We start from the raw sequence: 25,037 nt of genomic DNA, 5'->3' as shown, positions 1-25,037 counted from the left end.
CTAAATGTTTGTTTTCTTAAATTTTAATTTCTCAGTTCGAAGGGGAGCTCTTTCTGTGTCCTGGGTTCTTGGCCCCTCCGTTCACGGACTACAGTGGTTACCACAGTTACATTGACGAGCATCTTCCCTCTGAGAATCCCACTCTGTACGGGCTCCATCCAAACGCTGAGCTGGACTGCCTGACTGTCACCTCAGACAACCTCCTCAGGACTCTGCTGGAACTGCAGCCGCAGGACTCCTCCAGAGGAGAGGGGGCGGCTCAGAGCTCAGAGGAGAGGGTGAGACTATTACGAGAAAAAAGCAACGCTGACCTTTAGCAATCACTCACATTTTATTTGTATAGCCCATATTCACAAATCACAATTTGTCTCATAGGGCTTAACAAGTTGTGACATCCTCTGTCCTTAACCCTCAACAAGAGTGAGGAAGAACTAACAAAAAAAACTATTAACAGGGGAAAAACATAGAAAGCTCAGAGAGAGCCACATGTGAGGGATCCCTCTCCCAGGACAGACAGAAGTGCAACAGATGCTGCATGTATATACATACCTAACCATGTTTGTTGTATTTTTAGGTCAAGTCTGTCATCGAAGACATTCTGGAGAGGCTTCCAGAGGAGTACAATATGGGAGAGATGCTCACAAAGGCGACAGAGCGAAGCCCCTATGTTTTAGTGTGTCTCCAGGAGTGTGAAAGAATGAATCTCCTGCTCGCAGAAATGAGGAAGTCCCTCAATGAGCTGGATCTTGGTCTGAAGGTACAGTCTGCTGTAAATCTGCTGCTAACACGCATCTGTTCTATGAACAGTGAAATCTTTAATGAGGATTTCTCTGATCACAGGGAGACCTCACGATCTCTTCCAGTATGGAGACTCTGCAGTCGGCCCTGTTCAGTGATTCTGTCCCAGGCTCTTGGGCTCGACTGGCTTATCCCTCTACTAAAACACTTGCACAATGGTAACTGCTCTGTCCACATAAAACTGTGGTTTAAAATAACGGTACATTTACTTTATTTATAAAGCAAAGTCACAAGGTGCTTTACAAGTCTGAAACAGAAGATTGATAAATTGACTCAATAAAACCAAGCAATACAAACTCCAGAGAATTTATGGAATTGACTAAAAAGAAATAAAAACCCCAACAATGAAGATAAATGCTAAGTTGAGGAGCTGAGGGGCCCTGACCTCAACCTGAAGTGGGAGTCAGGAGCAGGCAGCAGAGTCCTGGCTGAGGATCAGAGGCTGAGCCCAGACACATAGAGGAGGAGCAATTCAGCAATAAGCCGTGAAGTAAAATCTGAAAATATATTTTAGATTAAAACAATGTTAGCATGACCCTTGTGTTGTAACAGCTTCAGGCACAATAGATTGAATTTATGTTTGTTTCCATTAGGTTTGGTGATTTGATAATCAGCTGCCATGAGCTGGACAGCTGGACTCAGGACTTTGTTCTCCCGGCAGTTGTTTGGCTCCCAGGTCTCTTCAATCCTCAGTCCTTTCTCACAGGTGAGGCCCCACTTTGTGACAGTGAATGAAGATGTGTGCACCAGAAATATTAACATGCAGATTGATTGATTCGTCTCTAGCTGTGCTGCAGAGCATCGCACGGAAGAATCAGTGGCCTCTGGATAAGATGACTCTGACTGTGGATGTGACAAAAAAGACGAAAGACGACTTTGGACATCCGCCGCGGGAGGGAGCCTACATCCACGGACTGTTCATGGAAGGTTAGAACTACCTCACAACCTCCAATACGTTCTACTGAATTCTATGATATCATATCGATTTTAAAAAAATATTTACACTGGTAAAATGAGAATCTGTGTCCTGTGTCCCTCCAGGAGCATGCTGGGACACTCAGGATGGCATTATCTCGGAGGCGGTTTTGAGGGATCTGACCCCGGCCATGCCAGTGCTGTACGTTAGAGCTGTGCCCGCGGAGGAGCAGGAACTCGAAGGTACTTACGAGTGTCCGGTGTACCGCACTAAGCAGCGCGGGTCCACGTATGTGTGGACGCTCCACCTCCGAACCAAACAGCCTCCTGCGAAATGGATTGTTGCCGGCGTGGCTCTGCTGCTGTCTGTGTGAGACGTCATGTGTGGCAGGCAGTGAGTCCCTCAGAGTTTCATACATACACAGTATATAAACTGGATTTAGACTCTGGGTGTAGAAAATGAAGCCAATGTGGAATTGCGTGAAACCGATGTTCACTTGAATGACCAGCAGAGGGCGACTGCACTGGTCAGTTTCTATCGAAGTCTGAGAAAATAACCCGACTTCAAGCATTGACCAAAGTGTCACAATTGCCCCCTGGTGGCTGGCTAAAATGTATCATCAACTCCTCCATGTTAGTGGATGGGACATGGACCAAACGAAAAAGTCAAAGTACATGTCTAATACATTAGAGATAGTTCTTATCCCACATGTATGATTTTCAAGTGTTGTTTTTTCTGGTAGGTTTCATTTGAAATGAGTTATTTGATGCTATGAAAATGAGGTGAAAGGTCATGACGGACAGCTGAGACTGACCCAGGATTGGTCTTGGCAAGACCTTGCTGCTATGACTCCCCCCCCGATCACTACTGGAAGGTTCTGGCTTGACATGCAGCGTTTGTATCAGGGATATTTTGGCTTCATTCTGGATAGTGGGAGGAAGCAGAGACACATCGTCCATCTTTAAAATCCAAACTCAGTGTGATTTTCTTCAGTATTTACCAACAGTATTCTGATATAAAGTTTTTTTTATATATATTAAAAACAAGGATGTTATAAAAATAGTAATTTTTAAACAGAATTGAATTATGTATTAGAAAAAAGTTCCCCTTATTCATGTGTGATAATTACAAATATATATAAAAAAAATAAAGATTGTTAATCTTGGTTTATGTATAACAACAGTTTTTGAATGTATGTTTGTGTTTTAGATTCAAAGATAAAGTAGAGATGATGAAGCGGAGATCCGTGTCGAACCTGTTGTGTCTGTTGTGCGACACTGTTGAACCTCTCCCTCGAGATGGTTCAGTCTCAGCATGATTTGTTGGGAGCTTATGTCTCCATTTGAGACCATGTAATTCTGGATAGGGAGCATATTTTATTGGAAGGTCAAGATTAAAAAAGCTCCCTGGCTGCCCTCTGCTAACTGAATGATACACAATGCCGTCTGGAGGGTTCCCGGACAGAATTCCCAGGAGATGATGTGCATGGTCGCTATTGACTTTTAAATGAGGTGCATTTGACATTGACCTTTTGTACGGCAGCGGCAGAATACTAACAGACTAGTGTAATTCATTCAGCCGGGGCCTGTTGGAGAAAAACCTATTCAAAGACTCTGATTGGGTTCCATGAGAAAGCAACACATTAGATTACCCATCCTTTATCTGTCTGCGGTCTCTGTTAGCATCTGATGAACTTAATAAGAACCAAATAAAACCTCTACAGACACAGTTTCCTTATCTGTTCTCACATGTTGTTTTTTATCTGATGTGGTCGAGTTTAATTAAAAACCAAGATGTTCAGATCAAAGTTTGACTGTTATGTAGATATTCTAAAGAAGTTGTGCATTGGAAGTTTATGCTTTAAGGTCCACAGGCAAGGTGGAGATCCAGGGTTCCTGCAGGGTCTTAAAAAGTCTTAAACTCAATCATCTCAATTTGAGGCCTTTAATATGTTCACATTCATTTAATGCTTCTTCTGTTGTGCTTTAGAGTTTTAAATGTTTTGGCGACATTGGCTCGGCTGTGGGAGTGAATACCATCTGTCTTTGCCTGAAGTTTGAGAGATAACGTGGGATTTCAAGTGGAAGTAATTTTAGGACTCCAATATTCCTTCATATCCCCGACACTGCTCATAACTCTAATTCATTATGGTCTTTAAAAGTCTTAAATATAAGTTGCTGCTTCCTGCAGAAACGCTGAGATCAAACCGCTCAGGAGAGAAAGTGTCAGAACCAATCATTTGCATTTAGGAAACAAAGCAAGTTTATTTTATTCCCTTTGTTTTGGTTTTTGCAAACAGACTGTGTGAGAGTCGTAGAAGCATCATGATGTTTACACCCGTGAAGAAACAGGTGCGATGTTATCTGCTGCGATAAACAAGTGACAATATGATGTACAATTTGGGGGGGGAGGGGGGCTTAGTCTTATCTCCTCAAATGAGATTTTCTCCTCCAGCACTAATAACACTGCTGTGCTGCTCTTAATTTCTCCCTGCAGCCAAAGTGGCTCCAGACAGACAAGTGGAGGACGGAGGATTGATTCCGTGTATTGTATTGCGCTGGGGAAATGAAGAACCAGTCTTCCTGTAGCGTCTCTTCATCTGCCCTCTCTTCCCCTCATTAGCGCACCATAGCAGCTAGCCAGTCATTTGGTGACAGGGAAATGATACAGTGCCGGCGGTGTTTGGGAGGAAATGGCAGGGTGCGGGGCGCGGCGCAGCAGGGGTTGTGCCACAGATAGTCATGTTAAAGGCCAAGCAGGACACCTGGTTAAAGGCAGCAAAGGGCATCTGGGTCACACCTCCGCCTCGCTGCAGCTGAGGAGGGAGCATTGTGTTCCGATGGTTTGATAATCCAAAAAAAAAAAGAAGAGAACAAAGATCTCACGTCTTTAGCTTTTTAGAAGTCGCTGATTATGTGAAGAAACTGGTTCTCACCATGTGCATTGACAGTGCAGGCCTCCAGCTGTAGTATTTTAATATACAAGAGTCCAACTGAAACCACATTTAGATTTACTAGACCTGGATTTTTATCTGTATCTGCACCAAATTACACACACTCATAAATATCAGTGCCTTAAATATGCCTGATTTTTTCCATCAACATCCATGAATTATTCTCTTAGAAGCCACAACGACCCTGCATGTTAAAGAGAGTGTAAACAAACCCTGGGTCTTTTCCCTGATCTGGATCTGCACCAAATTTGAATTTGATCTGTCTGACCCATATGACATCTTTCCACCAAGTTTCATGGTAAACTCTCCGTACGAGCTGGTACGGTTTCATATCATGGGAAATGAAATATCTTTCCTCATTATAAATTAGTACTATTACCAAAACCAGTATTTATTTTTAGAATAGTATATTCATACTTAAAAACTATTTTAGATTCTGAGGACCTCCTTGGAGCTGCAGTTAAAATAAAACATCTTCCCCTCTCTCTTTGTTGCATGTATTAGCAATTTGTTTGTGGTAACTCGTTTAGTAAAATGCACAATGTAAGCACGACATATAGATCCTACTTTTTCTCACTCACTCCCTTCAGTTTTCCTTTGTGTCACTACTGACTCTCTGTTAACTACATTAACTTTATATGTCTTAGCCTTTACCTCATTAAAAACCACAACACGAGAAGTTACTGATTTTACAAACTTCAGATTGTGATGATGTGGAATTACAACATTCACTGTTTTAATGGTCAAGATTATTCTAAATATAATTAAATTGTGATAGTTGATTTTGCATTTTGAATTAGCATCAGACAGTGGAATCAATCTCTAAAAAGACTGTGAGCTTTAACTACAAACATCTGATCTGTTTACCTGGATTCATCTTATAAATTCAGAATTGTGAATGTCATATCATATTCAACATGGAGAAAAAAGCTTTTACTCATGATGATGAAAAATATTTTATTGCATGCACAGTGGACAGCGGTGGTCGATCCATGGTTTGACCACTTCATGCAGACCAACCCAAACAGTGCTTACAAGAAAACAAATCAAACAGAAATGAAACTGTAATATCTGTAGAACAAATAAATAATTCTGAAATAAATAAATATCCGTATCCAGAATTTAAACATGTATATAAATATATACAGTATAAATAAAATGAACTGTACATTGTTGATGATAAAAATGGTAATTAAGGATAAAGTTCACCATCGGCTTTAAAATGCAAAAATATACAAAGAAAATAAAGAAGAATTTCACTGACACCTCAATTCTTCACCTCAGAATGACCTCATGTTGGAGCAAGAACATTTCTACTGATCAACTTAGAGACTAAACACCATCTTATGACTACGAGCTCTCCAGGTGTAAACAGTAAAACACATTGTTCACGAACAAATGGCTTCGATATTTTCTCCAGAAGGTGCTGCAGTTTTGATTTCGCTATTGCTCTTCAATCATAGACAGTTTGCTGTTGGCAAAGCTGTGTGTCTGTCTGCTGTCCCACATGTCGCTGCACCCCCTCAGTCCAAAAGCAAAAGCGAAACCTGAACGGATCAAAACAAAACTTCCTGCACGTCTGAACCTTTGAAACAAGGAAAAAATCCATATTGTGTTTAAATCTGAAGCCAATATAAAGAAACAAGATGTCACTGCTGTTTAATTTCACTGATTGTCCAAAGCTCAACTACATGGATCCTAATGTCGATAATGTCGCTAAAAGATTAGCAGGTATTTTTAATTTTGAATGAGCATTTTTATGGTATTTGGCACTAATGTACATGATTAGAACACACACACATTTGACGGACACTCATACACCAAACTATCTGAACTATCTGACCTGTGTAAAGGCTCAAAAACTTCACTGCACCTCAAACAAAAGGAAACCGTTTGAATAAATAATGAAAATGTTTGATAGAATGTTTAATAATAATAATATGTGTTGGTTTGATACTTTTCTCTGTGTCTTAAGTCTCGAGACGTCAGCTTGTAATACAAACACTGTGCTGATTGGGAGGTGACTGCACGTCCAGCTTCAGGCCGAGGGGAACATCTGGGTTGTACGACACTCTGAGGAAACAGAGGTGTGTGCACAGCACAGGACTGAAATACTCTTTGGTTAAATCTTGTGACTTTCTGTTGTCGCCAAATTCATTCACACAGTCTGTGGAAACATAAAGATGCAACATGTCTGATAGAGTCGTGTCTGTGACGTGGTCTGTTGTAAAGGCTCTGAAAAGGCAGGCGATCGGTCGAGAATGATCCAACTCGTTTTGTCCACATTCATTTTTTGTTGCTTTTTATTGGATGTGAGGGACTTGACCTGCCAACACTTCTTTGTGCAGGCCACTGGTTCACCACAGAGGGGCGCTGTTGGGCTATTTTCAGACCAGTACTCCTCTGTAGGACAGAGAAGCAGCAGCAGAGCAACACACACACACACACACACACACACACACACACACACACACACACACACACACACACACACACACACACACACACACACACACACACACACACCCACGGATCAACACCTGCTGCTTGTGTTGAATGTTCTCAGCAGGTTTACACAAGTCAAACCTAAGATGCGTCTTCTTCATCTTCCTGTCTCTGGTGAGAGATTCCTGATTGAGCGGCTCCCTCCTGTGGTCGGTCAGGGTCACGCAGTGCTCCTCTGACTGAGTCCTGAGAGATAGAGGAGATGGAAGGGGGGAGGATTGTTTCCGTGGCGATGAGAAGCACAGTGGGAGCTGCTGTCTAAGCACGAGGCTCCAGCCTGTGTGACAGTTCAAACTGAGTCTGCTGATTGTCGATGATATGAAGGTAATCGATGTAGGCTCGCACCTCAGGGCTGCTCTTCTGAGTGATGCCGTTTCCTGGAAGAAGAAGAAAAGGTGTTTTTAAGTGTTTCTTCCAGGGAAGCATTTCCTCTTCTTCTCCCACTTTTCTTAGGAAAGGATAAATTAATACTTAGTTTGTTATTAGCTCCGGCAAAGAGGTTATATTTCCCCCTGTGCATTTGTTTCTTGGTTCTTTAAGAAAGATTAAGCAAAAACTGCAGGACAGATTATCACTTAACTTGGTGGAAGAATGAGTCAAGAAACAACCCATTACATTATGGAGCGGATCTGGATTTGGGGATGCGAGATAATTTTCACTGAGAATAAAATTTATAAATCTTGATTTTTAAAAATCCCACATATTTAGGGAAGTGATTTCTATAATCTGTGAAATTTGAGAAAAGATATATAACTTATATACAGTACTTTTAACATGTACAATTTATATTTTACACATTTTATTTATACTGTATATATTTTGAAACATTACTTCACACAAAGTTGTGGTGTGTGGTTCCTGAGTATCTCACACCGTGACCTGAATACTGACCCATGTGATCTCTCTGACACTGTCGAATGAGCCGCACTGCGTCTGCGATCATGTGCTGGAAATAAAGATGAACACAGGCGTCATTAAACATGACATCTTCAATTCAGCACTCCTGTATGTTTCCTGCGCTGTTTCCATGCAGTGCTATAAAAATCACTCACCAGCTTTTCAAAATTGACCAGATTATCGTGAAACGTCTTGTTTCCCTCGTGGATGAATGTGATGTCTGAAACAGATGAATATTTTGTTAGTGTATTAGAAGTGTGGGTTTGTTTCTCCGGTCAGTTCTGCCAGATGTTGAGTAGTGAGCGAGGTGACAGAATAATGAGCGCACCTTTCAGTAGCAGAGGAAGAAAGGGGATCTTTGGCGCCTTCATCTTCTTGAAGGAGTCCCTGTAGGCCTTGTGGTTGAGCGAGGGATCCTGTGAAGACATTTTCAGAACGAATGAGTCTAATCCTCTGGGGGGGATGTGTGTGCCTGTGCATACATGCTTTGTTAGAGCTGAATTATGGCCGCGCTGGGAACTAATGATCATCTAAAACACCAGATGTTTCGCCTGATGTTTCCAAATGAAAAAAATGTTTGCTTCACCTTATATACACTGAAACACGGCTGCGTGTTCGCTGTTACACTGTAGATTAATGTCATTGATTTTCATTTCATGTCTTCTAAAGGCAACAGATGCGTTGTACTGTGTATTGTACGAACTGTGTGTCATGAGTCACACTTACTGTAACTGCCTCCAGCTCCGAAAAGAGCTTTTTGAATTTCCCCGGAATTTTCTGCAGAGGGAAAAGAAGGATCAGACGTCATGCAGTAAAGATTTACAGTGGTGCAGATGAAAAAGAATTCCTTCCCGTCAGGAGAAAAAAAAGGACATTCTCACCTCCCATGTCTGACTGAGGCGGCCGACCGCTGCAGCGTTCAGGCCCATTATAATGGCGAAGAAACAGTTGAGGTTCTTCTGTGCTTTACAGCTATAAAAGATCAATGGGCACACATTGCAGTTACTTCCAGGGGCTCGACAGCATATCCAGTTTATTGATCTGCCACTGGAGGGTGCAGCGTTCCCATGCAAATCTAAACCTCTCACCCTCCAGATCAGAGTTTTGGTCAGCAGCGAGAGGAGCAGCGGGTTTATGATCACAATCAATACAATACTAATCAAAATGCACAGGGATGTGAGCGTGCTACTCACTGGGCGGCGATCTTGATGAACTTCTTGATGAGTTGGACCCTCTTGCAGAGCGTCTGGCACAGCAGCACCTCAGTGACCACCCACAGCTGGACCTCATTGCAGCGCTGCAGCAGCAGCTCTAACGCCACAGTGTGGTGACTGCTGGCATGGCGGCTGAAGGTGAAGTAGACCAGTTCTTGCTGGAAAAAGAAGGATAAGTACGAGATGAACAAACAGGGAATGTGCTTCTGACAGTCAGGACCCTTAAGGACTGCAGGGATTTTAAGTCAGGACACTTTTGTCAAGATTTATTTGATTTCAATCATTTCAATAAGTTCTTTTTGGCGTTCATCCTTGGGTCATTTCCCACCCCTCCATGAAATGTCTCCGAAAATGGTTAATTACTTTTTGAATAGTCCTACTAACTAAGATACAAACAGGAATGAAAAAAAACCAATGTTTTCAACAGTGGGACAAACCTCATGTATTGAGTCAAAGATGGACCAGTCGAAGTTGGTCAGAGCGACGGCCACGTCCCATGTGTTTAACGTGAACATGCGAGCCGTCCTCTGCTGCAGCTCTGAGTTGTCTGTGAATGGATACTGGAAGAGGAAAATAAATGATTTCAATCAACGATCAAAGCTGTTATTCACAAATGTCACCTAAAAGAATGAAATGATCATCCAAAGAAACATTTTGACATAAAATTGCTCAAGTTTCATGTTACATTTTATGACCATGAAGTTATTAAGCTTCTAGCAGAACCTCAATTAAATACTATGTACACTGTCTGTATATTGTGTTGTATTTGTAGAGTGTCACCATCGCCCAGAACCAGTGTCCTGTCTTCTTACTCACTTGGCCAAATAAACCAGATTCTGATTTTGAAATATCATTATTCCTTGCCTCTAAGCAAACAGAGGTCACTACTTTGACACTACAGTAAATGCGTGTTGGGGTTGAAGTGACACGGAGCAGTGATGTTCCTACCTGAACTTCTCCCAGGTCCTTCCTGCATATGTGCAACCTCCCCACCGGCCGTAGAGAATCAGAGAAAACTCGGTCCTGAGGCTGCAGGAGGAGTCGACCTGCGGGGGGAGAAAAACACATCACAAACAACAGCGTGCTGTTAAAAAATAGTTGATGGCGTGTACGCAGTTATCAGCAGTTAGAGATAAGACTCTGTGTGTGTGTCAGGTACCGCTATGAGGTCGCCATGTCATTTCAAAAGCTGATAACAGACTGAGTTTGTATTACTGTGCCCTTTAAACGGTTTCCTCCTCAGGATATATTTAGGTCAGCTCTGTTGATTGCAATCACATACATACATGTCTGGGCTCAATATAGGAAAACAAGTGTGAAACATTGTGAGGAAGTGAGCGGTGTAATGACTTTTCTGTCGTGTCGGAGCCGATTTAAACAGGATTGCTGATGACTTGTCCCTCCAGTGTTGCTTATTGTGATTGATTATAGACTGGATAGTACATTAGCATTAAAATGTCATTCCGTGTTTTGTTTTTTATAAGAATATATAATGAAATCCACCAGGAAACACACACTTCATGTCTACATCATCAAATATGCATTACATTGTAGTTGTATGTAGGGTTCAGTGGTGTGTATGTGGTTGAGTAGAATGGTATCTACCTCCAGTATAAGTCACAGCTACAAGTACTAGTTCCCCCTGGGGGACATCCATCCTCTCTGCCAGCGCCTGCAGCAGCTCCTCGGCCACTACTCCAGCATGGGCCTTCGTGCTCAGGTACGAGTCCATAGTGATGTACACATGACACAGCACTGCAACAGAGACCAAACATACTTTCAGTACAGTCAATTATAAAATACAGAGCAGGTGAATCTGGCCTTTAAAAGAAGCCTTATCTGAAAAGGAAAGGGGAATTCAGAAGTCATAACTGAGGTATTTGCATTTTTTAAACCTTCTCTGGAAAGACTCCCATTGTTCTAATGTTCAGACTAAATGTCTCCCCTCAAGAGCCTCAGGAACAACGTATGACAGGAGGAATGTGCGAAGAACGCCATGTTTTACGACTTACCATCCTTGGTCTCCCTCTGTATGCTTCTGGACTGGAGCCCGTTCTCTTTCAGGCTCAATTGGTGGAAAAGTGCTTTGCTCTGAAAAGAAGGGAAATGCGTGGATTTTGACTTACATCCATGCTTCGTGGGAACTGTGACTTCAGCGGTTGAACCGCAGAACAATGTCTTCAGCAGGAAATGTGAGGACAATGGGCTCAACACCCAATTCTGAGGAACAGCCAGCTCTGTTCAATAAATTCCTTCTGTATTAGTGTCAAAAAAAGAGATTTTTTAACTCACCTTTCTCTGCGGTGAATATTCATCTACCGTACTGGAAAAAGAAGAAGAAATACATTAGTGACGTGCACCATGATGTACCTGTAATGTGCCTTGAAAAACCCGATCTGGTGATTAGTATAAAGTCATCATGCAGCCTTCAAGTAAAGTGAATATACATACAGTATGTACTCTTCTGCAGAGTCCATTATTTAAGCCCATGTGTTGAGGCGAGATTAGAGTGCACTGCAGATTTTAGACCTCTTCATTTAATCACCGTATTCTCATCAGTTACTCCCCGCTAGCATGATGGATAGCACTGTGTCCATTATCATCCCTCAGCTTTTACTGGGCCCTGCATCACAATAGGCATGTTGGCACAAAGCCTGCCCTGAGGGATCCCCCCCACTCTCCGGCCAGCAGCAGACCTGCACTAATGAAAAACCTGACTCCCCACGTCATGTCAACACGCGGCTCAAGATCACATTCGCTGGGTTTCTCTTCAAAAAGCAGAGTCACTGTGGATGTCGATAAGCTCGGTGAATTAAAAGGCCACGGGACGAGAGAGCGAAAGAGAAACGAGTGGTGGTGTGGTTTCAGGAGCTTTCAGGAACATTTCGACCTTTATTTCTTTTGCACCAGATGGAAGTCAGTGAGAGGATTAAAAGAGTCCTCTCTCCATGAAAAATGACACCTTTTAGCTTTCACTCAGCGGCAGATTGCCACAAAGCAGTTCGGCCTCGTCCTCCCACGGGATGAGGTTGATTGTGAAAAGCTCATAAATAGTAGTGTATGTCAGTTAGCAACACCCACACTATGTCCACTACTTTATAAGGAGTGGGTGTTGCAGAGCTCCCACCCTGGACATAAACATGAATAAAGCAGAATCAGACAATAGCGGCAGAGCCAGGTTGAATTATCTGCACTGTTTTCTAATGGGTGGCAGGTTGGGGCGTCCCCGGGGACACGGAGGATGGAGGATTGGAGGATGCAGTTGAGGGAAGGGGAGTTGGACAGGGGTGTGGCAATGTGTCTGGGGACTGGGGGGGTGATGATGTTATTTATTTTATTAAAACAAGGAAGCTGTAGCTAAGCAACAAAACAGATCAATATTTTAGATTGTTTGATGCCAATTGAAAGATCTGTTTGCTTGAATGTTACAGTGTTACATATCTGTTGTTATGAAGGACTGGTTGATGCAGTGATGTTTCTATCTGTTCTTTGTCTTGTCTATTTGTGAACAAGACTTATCTATACAGTACATATATAGTTCATATATATAATCTCCTCTGATATAGTGACCAATCTATAACTTGAAAATCATTCCTTTCTCTTCATGTGGTAATAAGAATTAAACATAGTGAAGGTGCAGATAGATTTAAATAGGTTTGATCGACACTAGATTATGTTTTCATCAGCATTACACAGAACTACTGGGTGATTATCAGGAACGTTGATGGAAGGATGTTTTATGAGTCAGGGAATAATTAACTTTTTTTTTCAATATTACATAGATCTTAAAGAGCATATCAGGCACATTCAGATCACATTTTGTGGCATGTGAGCGCCTGGTTACACTTCTGATTTTGGTTTTTATTCTTTATTTAAACTGAAATAAAGATAAACTGAATCTAAGAGTCCAGTGTGCATTTTATGAAGGCGTGGCACACTCTGGTCTCTCTCAGTAAAACAGAAGCTAAGATTAACTCAGCACAAAATCTGCAAAAGTGATTATTATCAGTATTACTTGATGGTAATATTTTGTATTACATCTGTCTGTATGTCCCCCGATACTAAATCAACTCAGTGTATCTACCACAGAGCATCGATAGTTTCTTTTTCCTAAACTGAAAATCTGTAAACCTCATTGTGTGTTTCTCCCTGGGATCATTTTCATGGAAGGTAACATTGCTGAGTTAGCGACCAGTCATAAGTGAATCAATATAAATGACAGTGGGAATGATGATGTTAATGTGGACCGGTCACATTACAGCCAGAACACATTCTGTTTTGAAAGGTCAGTAACAGAGCTGATAACAACCCAGTACATTAGATCAGTGCTGTGTGGGGATTATATTAGATTAAGGACTAAATCACACAATGATTTTATTATTATTACTATTTATAGTGATTAATACATTTGTGACCAATAACAACCAGCAGAAATGAATTTGTGTCCAGTAAACAATTGGTGGCGCTCTTTCCCTCTCATGGCAAGTGACTCATTTCTTACGGCTTTTAATTAATTCTCACAATTCCTGTATTTCTTCGACTTTTAATTCAAGATGAAAAGATCCATGACCTTCATATTTCAGCTCATGAACACTGCGATTACTCTTCAATGTCTGAAAGGATTCATTGATGAGGAGCTAAATAAAAGCACCAAGCAGAGAAGAAGCTCCTTCTTTGTATTCAGGGAGCAGCCAGTGTCTCTGCTTCTTTGCAGACTTCCAACAGTTACAGTTCTTATACTGGATATTTTACCCACCCAGACATTTCTGGATTTATATCTTATGTGAGTTTTAACATGGCCACTTACTGTCTGCGATGCAACTGGTAGAGTTTCTGCAGCTCCATCACATCTGTCTCCAGGGCTGGGTGCTCGTAGAGGTCGTCCAACACGTAACGGCACAAAGTCTGGAAGGAAATGACAGTTTTTGTTTCTCCTCACGCCCAGTTTCCACCCGTTTCCTTGAACATTACGTTCCCTACCTTCATGAAGAGTTTGACGTGCTCGTCGTCTCTCAGGAAGTCTTTGCAGAGAGACATCCACTGCGACGCCAGGTGCAGGACTTTTCGTTTCCTCTCCAGCGCCTCCTTCCTGTCCTCTTTCCCTCTGCATTTCTTGGTGCAATAGGTGGGGTTGGGTTAAGGCTTCAGCACAAGTGGAATACAGTGAGCGAGCTCTAGCAAATGCAGAATGTGAAGCCTGAATAGATCTAGTGTGTGTGATGTTGATGTAAACGCAGGTGGAAAGAAAGACAGTTTGCTTTCAGTCAGTGAAGAGTTGATTTTGCTTGTATAAAACATCCATTTGTGTGTGCAGCATCCTCTCATGAGGGTTTATACAGTCTGTGTGAATCTTTGTAATAATGTTCCCATAAAACCTCTCGTGTTCAAGGATATTGTCCCAGCAGAGCTTGACATAAATCACTGGTTGACATGAACACTGGGTAGGTCAGCAGAAGGTCATCCAGAAGTGTGTCTGCAAAGAGAAACACGTTATTAAACATGGAAAAAGAAATATGGTAAAACTTATTCTGATATAACTTATAACTATATTTCAACAGCCACCAGTTTCATGGATTTTAGAATGTGTCACTCTCTGTAAACCATTTGAATCCCATACACACAGCCTCATTAGGTTTGTACTGTGTTACAGGATGATAAAAGGAAAGTACATCAGTAAACTTCATGACAGCATGATTAATGTTTGCTGAGCTGTACGCCTGAACTTTAAACTGACTCTGCAGCTCAGAGACGTGGTTTCAGTTTCGTCTGTTCCATCTTAATAATATCAGAAGGTGAAACCATTCTTCGCTGTCAAATATCAGTTAACAAGCAGGGACATTTCAGAGGCATGCGTAATGTGAGGGACCTTTTGATGGCACATTATTCTTCATGGCTTTGTCTGGAGATAATGACTTGTGCGGATTCTTCCATCCAAACGAACCTTTACTTGCTTTTATCTTCAATCTCACACAGTCACTGTCGCAGGCAGTATGACTGACGATAAGCCAATATTGTTGATGTGTCAGCCGACTCTTGCTGACCTGTGATGAAGTCTAACATTTTCATTGTGATTATCTCGCTCACAGAAAAGTGATCTGATATTGCTTGGCCGTCACTTCAATGCATTTACAAGCAGCATTTTCTGACGCTGTATACTGTATTCCAAGGTTACACACACGAGAGGTGTTGGTAAATGGATGAACTCTAAGCTGTCACTGTCACTCGCTTTGACCCCATAACATATAATGCACTTATACTTTATTTATTTATTTTCACAGCAAAAAAACTAATTGTGACTTTCTTCATCCCATCTTCTCTTTTTTAAGCATACCAAGTCCCTGCCTCCCAGAAGTAATTATTCAAAGTAAATTATAAAAGTTTGTTTCGGAAATTGACATCATAGTTGCTAAAACACATTTCCAAAGGGACAAAAGAAAAAGAGAAGGACAGTAGCTCCCAGACGTGATGAACGGCCAGAAGTGCAAAGCTTTACAAATCCTATTAGGGCCGACCTCCTCTCAGCCACTCTGTAAGTGTGCCCCACACCCAGAATTGTAAATTCTTCCCCTTTAGTTTCACACTGGCTTCCCAGAGCCTTTGTGTGCGTTCTGGTCCAGAGGAGTCACTGACATCATAATGTTAATCCGTGCAGAGCAGCTGTGGGTGCATCACTCACTGCTTATGAGTGGTTAAAAACTAATACACATGTACAGTAGCTCTCGCAAAGAACAACGCAACAAACCCTCACACAAAGCCATGAAAACAGCACACATACTCCCTCCCATCCAGTGGTACACATGCTGATCACTCACGCTGCTGTGTGTTTGAGTGTTTTTTTTCAAGCTGTCTTAACTGAAGCACTTTCTCATGCTTACATACAACTCCCCAGGCAGTAAATGCTGTAAAGTTTTCTGAAGCTGGGAAACGGTGTAAATATTTAATTTTAAGACCCTGAGACATGTTCTCAAGGGTTTTCTTGGTAATACAGCAAAAGAGAAGCTTGTGTTTTGCAGAGTAAAGATTAAATACAAACTGTCTGGTGGACTATTCCACTAATAAACATATATATATATATATATATATGTGCATGGATTGTGCTTTATAGATTTACTATAAACTATCTATTATATCCACATATTAAATAATTTCTATTCAGGATTTTCAGTAAACATCATTGGTTGCACTGGAATATAAAATGCACAAATGTGTCTGTATTCTGCTTCCCTGTATAATACTCTGATACCTAATCCCAATTCCATGCAACGAAACCAGAGGAAATGCAGAATAGATTCATTGATCTAATGTCTCAATCTATCATGAAATCAATCAACCCGTCGATCCACCTGCCAATCCCTTTAGCATTTTAAATACTTGTACAATGGATCAATGCAGCCTTTGAAAATAAGCATGTTAATGTGTCACTTATTGACTCAGTAACCACCAGAAGCCATCACTTGATATAAAAGCCTTAAATTAATACAACAGTCTGTATTTAGACATTTAAAACCGTTGTACCCACTCGCTTAATGTAATTAGTTTAACACTACCAATAAAGGAGCTGGAACATCCTCTCATTATGAACACAAATGTTCCATTACATGTCTTTCAGAGTTGGTAGCGTGCAGTGAGAATCTGTGCAGAGCACGAATCAATAGCTGCACTTGGGCACAGGGAAGAAGCTGAACACTGAACATTACCCACAATGCTAACCCACAGAAGGATTGCCTAACATATGAGAGGTCTTGGCATTGCATTGGTCCCTGTTTGCTTCCCCTCAAACATGCCTGTGGTGCTTTCATAAAAGTGCAATCTCTTGCAGAAAGATATAAAGCAACTCTGCATTGTTAATGTTGAGTAAAGATGGAAGTTGGTGCAACCATGATGAGATACATTTGGCTTTCTAATGTTCTGTACTGCATGTAAATCATAAACACAATATCAATACATTGCCGCAATCATCAGTCATGTTGCTGCACGATCTTTCTGATTGATCTCCCTCAGAGAGACCAAGCAGACGCGTCAACTTCGTGGACGTTGAAATAAATCTGTTCTTGAAGAAATCAAGGATGTTGTGCCGTCGTGCTTCTGCTGGGCGGAACCTCTAAGGACACACTGTGCAGTAGCATGGGAGCATACAGAGCTTCAGTGCTCACAGAGACCACCACCGCCAGCTGGACTATTAAAAGTCACTGAGCGCAGATCAATTCCTGCTAAGGACTCAGTTCAGTCTGCTCGTCAGGTCTCTGGCTCTTTGACCCTGGGATATCGCACAGCATGATGATCCCTATGGAGACTTAACTTCAATACACTCATTGCAAATTGAATGATTCATCAACAACACACTGCCTATCGAGCCTATAGGAAATTAGCTAAAAGGTACAGCACAGATTGGTTTGTTTTATAGAAACCAAACCCAGACGCTTGCAGACATCTCCCTGCTAATGCAGCTCCATTGATATTAAATACTCGATTGTAGCAATAAAATATGCAATTCAATTTAAGACATAACTTGTGAATGTAAAATGCCTGATTTTGCAAATACAGGCACATCTCCTGAGAGACTATTTAAATCAATTCCCTTCACTTCCCCATCAGAATGAGTAACGACCTCTGGTATTGGGTTAGCCTGTTTCCATCACAATGAGAGATCATCTGTGACCACCTCCATCTCCAAGGAAAAATATGAACATTTATCTTCCATCTTCCACTTTCCTCCCTTTCACATTGTTTCTTTCTTCCTCGTGCTTCCCCTCTCCTTGACTGACTGTGTTGCTGCTCTCATTCATCACCTCTCATCAAGTCATCTTTTCCAGCTCCAGCAAAAGAGTCTCCTCTGCCTTGGCAACAGTGGCACATTATCATGTTCCTGCTGGGATAAGAGGAAATGTGCTGGTTTGTGGTCTGTGAGGCTTGACCTCACGTAACACAGTCAATTACAGCCTCAGACAATTGATACGAGTAACGTTTATATCTGTCACAGGCTTTTACATGAACAGGCTCAAACTTAGTGGCATTCTGGGAATGACAGCGCATGAACGGCCAAGTCATATAGTCTGAGGGGGGGGGGGGCTGCTGTCTCAGCTCCTTTGTGAAAAGGAGGAGAGAGGAGGGGAGGGAGTAAAAACAAAGAATAAAGGGAGGTATCCCTCTCACCACACACAAACAAAACATCTGTCGGACACAACATCAAACTAATCCATTCTTAAAGTTTTTCTGATGACCCGCCCACTCAATACAGCTGACAGATTATTTTTAATTTGACACCGAAATAAGAGAAACATGTTAATAAACTAAAAACATGCACTAAAAAACATATTTGTTGCAGGACATGAAAGTATATATGCTGACCTGACTCTTTGACCTGTGTCGTCCCCTGGTCATCGTCCAGTGTCAGATCATTCAGCAAGTGCTCCAGGATCTTCTCCGGGGTCCCTGATACCACCATGAACCTGTCGGACACAACAGAGTCAGTGGACGAGTCCTCCTCGATAGAGGACAGAGAGCGGCTACTGCTCCACTCCTCCTCTCCCTCCGTCCCCTCGTCGTCTATGTAGCGAAAGTAGGGGACGTCAAAGGTGGGCATCGTCACCGGCTCTGCCCGGCTCGTGCAGTCACTGCTGCTCTCCCCGGAGCCCTCCTCATCATCCTCGTCCTCCTCCTGCTCCACCAAGGCAGCGTGGAGCAGCCTGCCCTCCTCTTGCCATAGGTTCAGGGGCTGTGGCCGAGATCCCATCCTCACAGAGTCCCCTGTGCCCTATGTTGCTGTGGTTACTGTTGCATGCTCTGTTTACCTATCCATCCAGCCATCCGTCCACCAGCAGCTGATACAGTCCAGAGTCCACTGCTGTCTGTCTCTCAAGCACACTGAGATATCCCAGTATGATCACAGTGTAAAGCTCCTGAATGGGATGAAGGGGAGGGAAGCCAGCAGGGCTCTGCCTCACAGCCCAATGCTGCTTACTAACATGTATATGATGTAGTCATTTATGTGTAGAGAGTTGTGATGTAAGCATGCCTGAGTGAGTGTGATCCGGAGAGAGAGAGAGAGGGAGAATGATAAGAGGGAGACTGCTGAGGGAGAGACACACAGATGAGTGAGAGAGGGGAGGGAGAGAGAGAGGGAATCTAGAAAGGAGAGAGTGGGGAGGCTTACCTCCTGTTCCTCGCCTCCTCCCTCCCTCCAGCCCTCGCCGATGCGGAGAGGGCTGGCCGCTCTGACGACACTCTCTGGAGAACGAGCACATCGTGGCCCCTCTCCCGCAGACACACACGGACTGCCTCGTCACTCTGGGGCTGGAGAGAGAGAGTGAGAGAGACGGGGGGAGGGAGGGATGGAGCAAATGTGTTATCACCAAGGAGATTTCCCTGTATTTTCTCCCATCCACACAAATCACTGGTGATTTCCATTATAAAGCTCTGTGAAAGCCAGCACTGTAAATGAAAGAGGATTTCCATATATCTTTATTCAGTCCTTATCGGTGGAGCCCATTCAGGGATTAACATAAAAGACTCATACATATTTTAATTACTGAATCTTATGGCGAGCCTATTAAATTATGGGTGGTGTCTAGAGACAATCTGTTCATAAACCAACACAGGGTTCAACTCTGCAAGCAAACAATGGTTTAGTGGTTTAGAGTTTATAGTAGCTCCTTTTTGACTAACATAAGGTCTGTGAATTCATACAGTCAGTCCACTGTCTCCCTCTTCTCTCTCTGTCTCCCTCAGTCACACAATGTCACCCTTATCAATCACCTTCTTATCAGTCTAAGCCTCGGTAGGGGACAGTCTCCTCCATGTGACTCCTTAGACATATTTTAGATTTACTGACAAGCTGATTATTAATATGGTCATTGAATCATTTTAATCAGTTTAACAGTAGTCTCATAATTACACATGCACACGGGGGTGGTACCCATTGTAGGCTACAATGCTGGAAAGCTGAAATATAAAGCAGCAGTACTTACATTCAGCTTTTTAGCTTAAAGCAAACTCTAGTTTAAAGGGTCTGAAGCCGTACATTACCTGTCCGTGTGAACATTTAATTACTTTTTTACCTATACATTGTAAACACAATGGCTTGTTTGTTGCAGCATCTCTGAAGAGCAAAGATGGCTGCTTGACAATGGAGAGTGTGGATCAGAAATATTGGTCTTAATGAGGAGTTCACTGTACGGTGCACGCACCCTCCCCCCCAGTCACTTCACCCTCCCTCTCCTCAGCCATCAGTCAATGCTACACAAGCCGCTGTGCGTGCAATTAGCCAGGCAGACAGGCTGGAAGTGGTTGCAGTTTTCTGCCCTAATTGCCTTTTTGCAAAGAAGCGTCCCGAGACCTTCAGTTCAGCATGACTTCCCCTGCACACAAACACTTATCTGTGATCTGTGGACGTGTATACACAAACAGACATGCATATAGTTCTCACACACATTAAGACAACATACTCAGATCTAATACAACTAAAGACACACTATTGTGTCCATCCCTGGGTTGGCCACATGCAGTCACATCTATAAACAGGAGAGAGGCATTCAAAGACTCAGATAGGACCATTAATGGCAATGTTTGCTGGAGATTCCTTCTCTGCAGTGACTCATAATTCAAAGCAACGTTTAGATGTCTGTTAGCGGCATCTCATTAACTCCTTCCCTCTCTAAAACCACATGCACAGACAAAATTGCTTTCATGTACTAAGAATGTGTCCTGTGTAATAAAAGTATTATCTGGACAATATGACATAAGGTTGGAGTCTTGACAAAGGCCAAAGACCTAGAAAAGTTCCCAGAGAAGGAAGGCAGTGCTGATTAGCTTCCTGGTTCTTGGAAAAAAAAGACACTGGTGGTTCTGTCTTTATCCAGACATGACATACAGTGTACGCTTCATCCTAGTTTTGTTATTTTTTTTACTATAATTAACAGTGTCTGAGTACAACGCTAGGAGGTCAAACAGCAAACAAACCTCTCCAAACAATGAATTATTGATCCTGACGTGGCTGCTGCAGGCCACTACTCAGTATGCCTAGAGCTTTGTGGTTGCCACTCGCCAGTGTCCTGATAGTAAGAAACAATCAGGCCACTAGAGTGGATAATGGTAATGACACAGCACCGTGGAAGTAGAGTTCCTACTCGAGCCGAGAGGTGACCTTAACTCACTGGACTGGAGTCCTCCCAACATGGACACTGTTAGCAATAGAGTAAACACTACTTATCAGGCGTCTGCACAAAGTCATGCGGTCAAATGGTTTACTGTCTCTCTCAGGGTTCCAGAGGCATTCCGCTGGCTCGGGGGACACTTTCTGTTTTCAGTGTCTGTCTTTGTACTGCTGCTGCAGCTCTGGCACGTATGGTATGGAACATTTACTGGGACCTGGAAGACGTCAGTCCTGACAGGATGCAGATGTAATTTATCTCAAGGAATAGTGTGGATCATACAGGACTCAAAGTTCACTTCATTATAGTTATATCCAGCAATAATATGCTTGAATACCTTTTAAAAGCATTAAGCTCTGCTAATACACTGTAAACAAGTATAGGACTGTTAAGTAAAACAGCTTTCTTACTCTTCATGCTCTATTTTCCACACATATGTACAGAGCCAAGTCAAATGTAGCTGATGAAATAATCATAAGTCAAATCTTATGTAAGATATCAAAAGATGTCACCCGAAAATAATTCAAAAATTGCCAACAATTAAAAAGACAAAGGAACATACATGGGGCATTTATTGTGACAATATTGTTTGTGTGTGTGGAGAGTTGTGTAACTGTAGTTCAATCTGTGTGCGTAATCAGGTATGTAAGCATGTAAAAATTTTTATGTGACATTAGATGTGCAAGTGTATTGAAATTTGTTGAATTGCGTGCAAAGAACTGTTTTTTCTAGAAATCTGTAAATGCACACACAGATTCTGAATACACAAGTAATATTCTCACAGATTTAAAGTGACAGTGATGATAGTTTGGTAAAAAACATTTGTTATTATTTTAAAGTGGATTACATAACATCCATGATCTCCCTGCTTTAGAATTGCTCGTATCTTTCCACTGACATGCAGCCTACTGTATATTAAGCATCCCTGTTTCTAGCAGCTGGGAATTAACTGAATGCTAAGGTCGTTGATGTCTGGGCTTAGATATTTGCATCATGAGTCACATGTAATAAGAGTATTGGATTACTTTTTACTGCTATATAATCTCAGTAATCTTAATATTTCGAGATAATGGTAAGTATTAAATACAGGGGCAGCATTTCTGGCCATTACTGCTAGGATTACGCAAATGACACATGCACGTGTTGTCGGTACACTCCATTTTCTTTTGAATTCCCAGTATGAGAAGTGTGGTCCAAAGCATGTGACTGAAACTATAAAAGTGAGACAGATTGTTGAATGATGCAGCACTAACATTTGATCACACACAGATTAGCAGAGGCCTAATGCAGACAAAAGGTCATTATATTAAATGACAACATAGACAAAGAGATCGGGCCTTGTGTTCTGAGAAAAAAGGTCAGAGACCTGATGCACTGGAATCCACCCTGAAACCACACAATGTCTTGGCGTGGTGCTCTGGACACTTGCGTCAACTCTTCCTGCCATTGTTGAACAGGGTAGCATGCAGATACAGCTGGCAGGAAGGGAGTAGCTGAGCCCGCTGTGAGGTCAGCCAATCAGATGTCTCCTACGCAGCTAACTGGCAGGTGATGTAATGTTTTTATAAAGTGTACTTGAACATACAGTACTTGTAGTTACACTTTCAATAATGACAGATGGCACTCTGAAATGAAACCTAGAATACCAACTGCACCCTAATGCACATTCAGTTTCTGTATAGTGCATTTATAATGTACATCTTTTTACATTTGAATACACTGCACTCTAAAGTGTACTGTTCTGATATTTTCTATACAGTTGTGTAATTATAATGGGTTTTTTTGCAGCAGTCTTTTTGTGTTATCTTTTTATATTTGCATAAAGTGTAGAAAGGTTTGTTGGTTTGTCTGGACAGAATCTTAATAACAGCAGTTGCCCTCAGAGAAGGCAGAGGCATTATAGAATGTATATAGAGCAATAAACACAAACAATAACCTAACATCAGTTTGATTAATGAGACACTGCAGGGGGGGTTGCAAGAGAGGATGCTCAGGCTCAATGCTCTCAAAGCAGTAAAGCGTTAAAACACCACAGTGCAGCCCAGGGTAAAACAGACTATCTAATGTCCTCTCACTGAATATTCAAGGAGAAACTATGCTAATTGAGGAGGGTTCATAATGACTAACAGAGCACTATGTGATAAGCAGCTTGACTGATGTTTTCTCTCTTACAAGGCCACTGTTCAGTGAAACGCTTCAGAGTAGGTTTTCAAACTGTGGCTGCAGTTTTGTATCAATACAATTTAGATGTAGGAAACTTTAAAAGCATCTGTAATGAGTGCATCATTGTTGTTGTGTATCTCACCTCGCATGTCCTCTCCGGGCCCTTGCTGTGGTTCTGCAGGAAGCGGCAGCCATCCTTGGCCAGTCTCTGGACCATCTCCAATCTAGACAGGTCCTCCTTGTCATGAAGGATGCACATGCTCCCCGGCTGCAGCACGGGGGGCACAGAGAACATGTACCTTAGGCCACAATCCCACGACATCGCTGGCTGTCCACCAGAGCAAAACAGCAGGAAACTCTCAAAAAGTGCAAGAGGAGGTGAGCAGCTCAAAAATGACTGTATGTGTAGTGTGTGTCTCTGTGTGTGTGAGTCTTCTGTCCTTGTAGCCAAAGTAAATCTCTGCTGCTGTACACCTTGATCAGCTCTGAAGCAGAGAGGCTAACGCAGAAAAAAACTTGATCACTAGGACTCCAGGTATCTTTCTGTGTGTGTGTTTGGCTTTACTGAGAGTGAGTGACACAGTTCCTTTCTCTCTCTCCGTCCTTCTCTCGCCTTTTCAGTACCGGGGAGGGGAGTGAGTTATGAACACCGTGAGTTCAGGAAACATCTGGTTGAGCCAGACAGCCCCAAAAAGGAAGTTTCAAAATCTCACGAAAGCAGGAGACATTTGGGACCGAGCAGGATACTTAACACTGGAAGGTCAAACACTTGTTCGGGTGGAGCTGAATTACGTGAGAGGGGGTTTAAGGTCATTTGGGCACAAGCACTAAAGCAACACAACTGTTGTGAGTAGATACAATACAGTAAACGAAGCAAGTCGTAGAGTAAAAGCACAGAAAGGGGCATAGATCTAAGAATATTATCAATTTAGTAATGAAAATTTGTTAAATTATCTGAAGAATGATCAGCAAATATGTAACTAACTATTACAGTTGATCAGCCCAGTTTGAGTTGATGTTTTTTCCTTTTTTCCTCTTATAACCTGAACATCTGCAGGGTTTATGATATATCGGCACTTTAATATTTAAAAATTCAGTGAAATTTAATAGACAAAAATATTAGTAGATTCAGATTAAGGGCTTTTGATTAATCTTTAATGAATCAAATGAACAACAGTTTCCCAAGGCAAAGTCTATGATATCAAACTGCTAATTTTTTCAGACCAAGATTTCCAACACTACATTACACTACATTTTTATAACATAAGACATCAAACTTTAATGATTGATGATGTTAAATTATTATTATAACATTTGCTGATTAATTTGTGGGTGATTTATCAAGTTGTCTTGGCACTACACTAATCAACTCTAAATTTAATCAACCTTTTTCACAGCAGACACTTGTCACTGTAGCCCAGGTCTCCCTGATAACATTTAAG

The 25,037-nt window shown here is 42.0% G+C and overlaps 2 protein-coding genes across 7 annotated transcripts in view; one reads left to right on the top strand and one right to left on the bottom strand.

The window, feature by feature from the left end:
- Nucleotides 1-23,915, top strand: part of si:dkey-233k19.3 (dynein axonemal heavy chain 11) — a 58,964-nt gene extending 35,049 nt beyond the window's left edge. For 3 of the 4 annotated variants that reach the window (XM_069536978.1, XM_069536981.1, XM_069536980.1), the window contains 6 exons: nt 36-278; nt 575-757; nt 841-956; nt 1,392-1,504; nt 1,585-1,725; nt 1,840-7,180. In XM_069536978.1, the coding sequence (XP_069393079.1) occupies nt 36-278; nt 575-757; nt 841-956; nt 1,392-1,504; nt 1,585-1,725; nt 1,840-2,087 (1,044 nt within the window). In that variant the 3' untranslated portion in view covers nt 2,088-7,180. Of the gene's footprint in view, nt 1-35; nt 279-574; nt 758-840; nt 957-1,391; nt 1,505-1,584; nt 1,726-1,839; nt 7,181-23,776 lie in introns of those variants that run through there. The other variant, XM_069536979.1, reaches the window with a different exon arrangement.
- Nucleotides 5,608-23,917, bottom strand: LOC109633202 (rap guanine nucleotide exchange factor 5-like). 3 transcript variants are annotated; one of them, XM_020092844.2, is made up of 18 exons: nt 23,738-23,917; nt 19,437-19,576; nt 18,632-18,732; nt 14,678-14,756; nt 14,264-14,408; nt 14,091-14,188; nt 11,576-11,606; nt 11,296-11,374; nt 10,889-11,038; nt 10,232-10,329; nt 9,721-9,843; nt 9,263-9,441; nt 8,951-9,041; nt 8,796-8,846; nt 8,398-8,485; nt 8,225-8,289; nt 8,064-8,118; nt 5,608-7,549 (listed from the first exon to the last, which is right to left on the bottom strand). In XM_020092844.2, the coding sequence occupies exons 1-18, from the start codon at nt 23,915-23,917 to the stop codon at nt 7,431-7,433; spliced, it is 1,872 nt and encodes a 623-aa protein (XP_019948403.1). In that variant the 3' UTR covers nt 5,608-7,430. The 3 variants fall into 3 exon arrangements, with proteins under 3 accessions (XP_019948403.1, XP_069393093.1, XP_019948405.1); XM_069536992.1 differs by having other exon boundaries at nt 18,632-18,764; nt 19,451-19,576; XM_020092846.2 differs by lacking the exons at nt 19,437-19,576; nt 23,738-23,917 and adding an exon at nt 19,075-19,416.
- Nucleotides 23,918-25,037: the final 1,120 nt, after the last annotated feature.

Source organism: Paralichthys olivaceus, chromosome 13 (genome assembly GCF_024713975.1).
Source record: "Paralichthys olivaceus isolate ysfri-2021 chromosome 13, ASM2471397v2, whole genome shotgun sequence".
Lineage (NCBI taxonomy): Eukaryota > Metazoa > Chordata > Actinopteri > Pleuronectiformes > Paralichthyidae > Paralichthys > Paralichthys olivaceus.
This window is presented reverse-complemented; position numbering and strand designations above follow the sequence as displayed.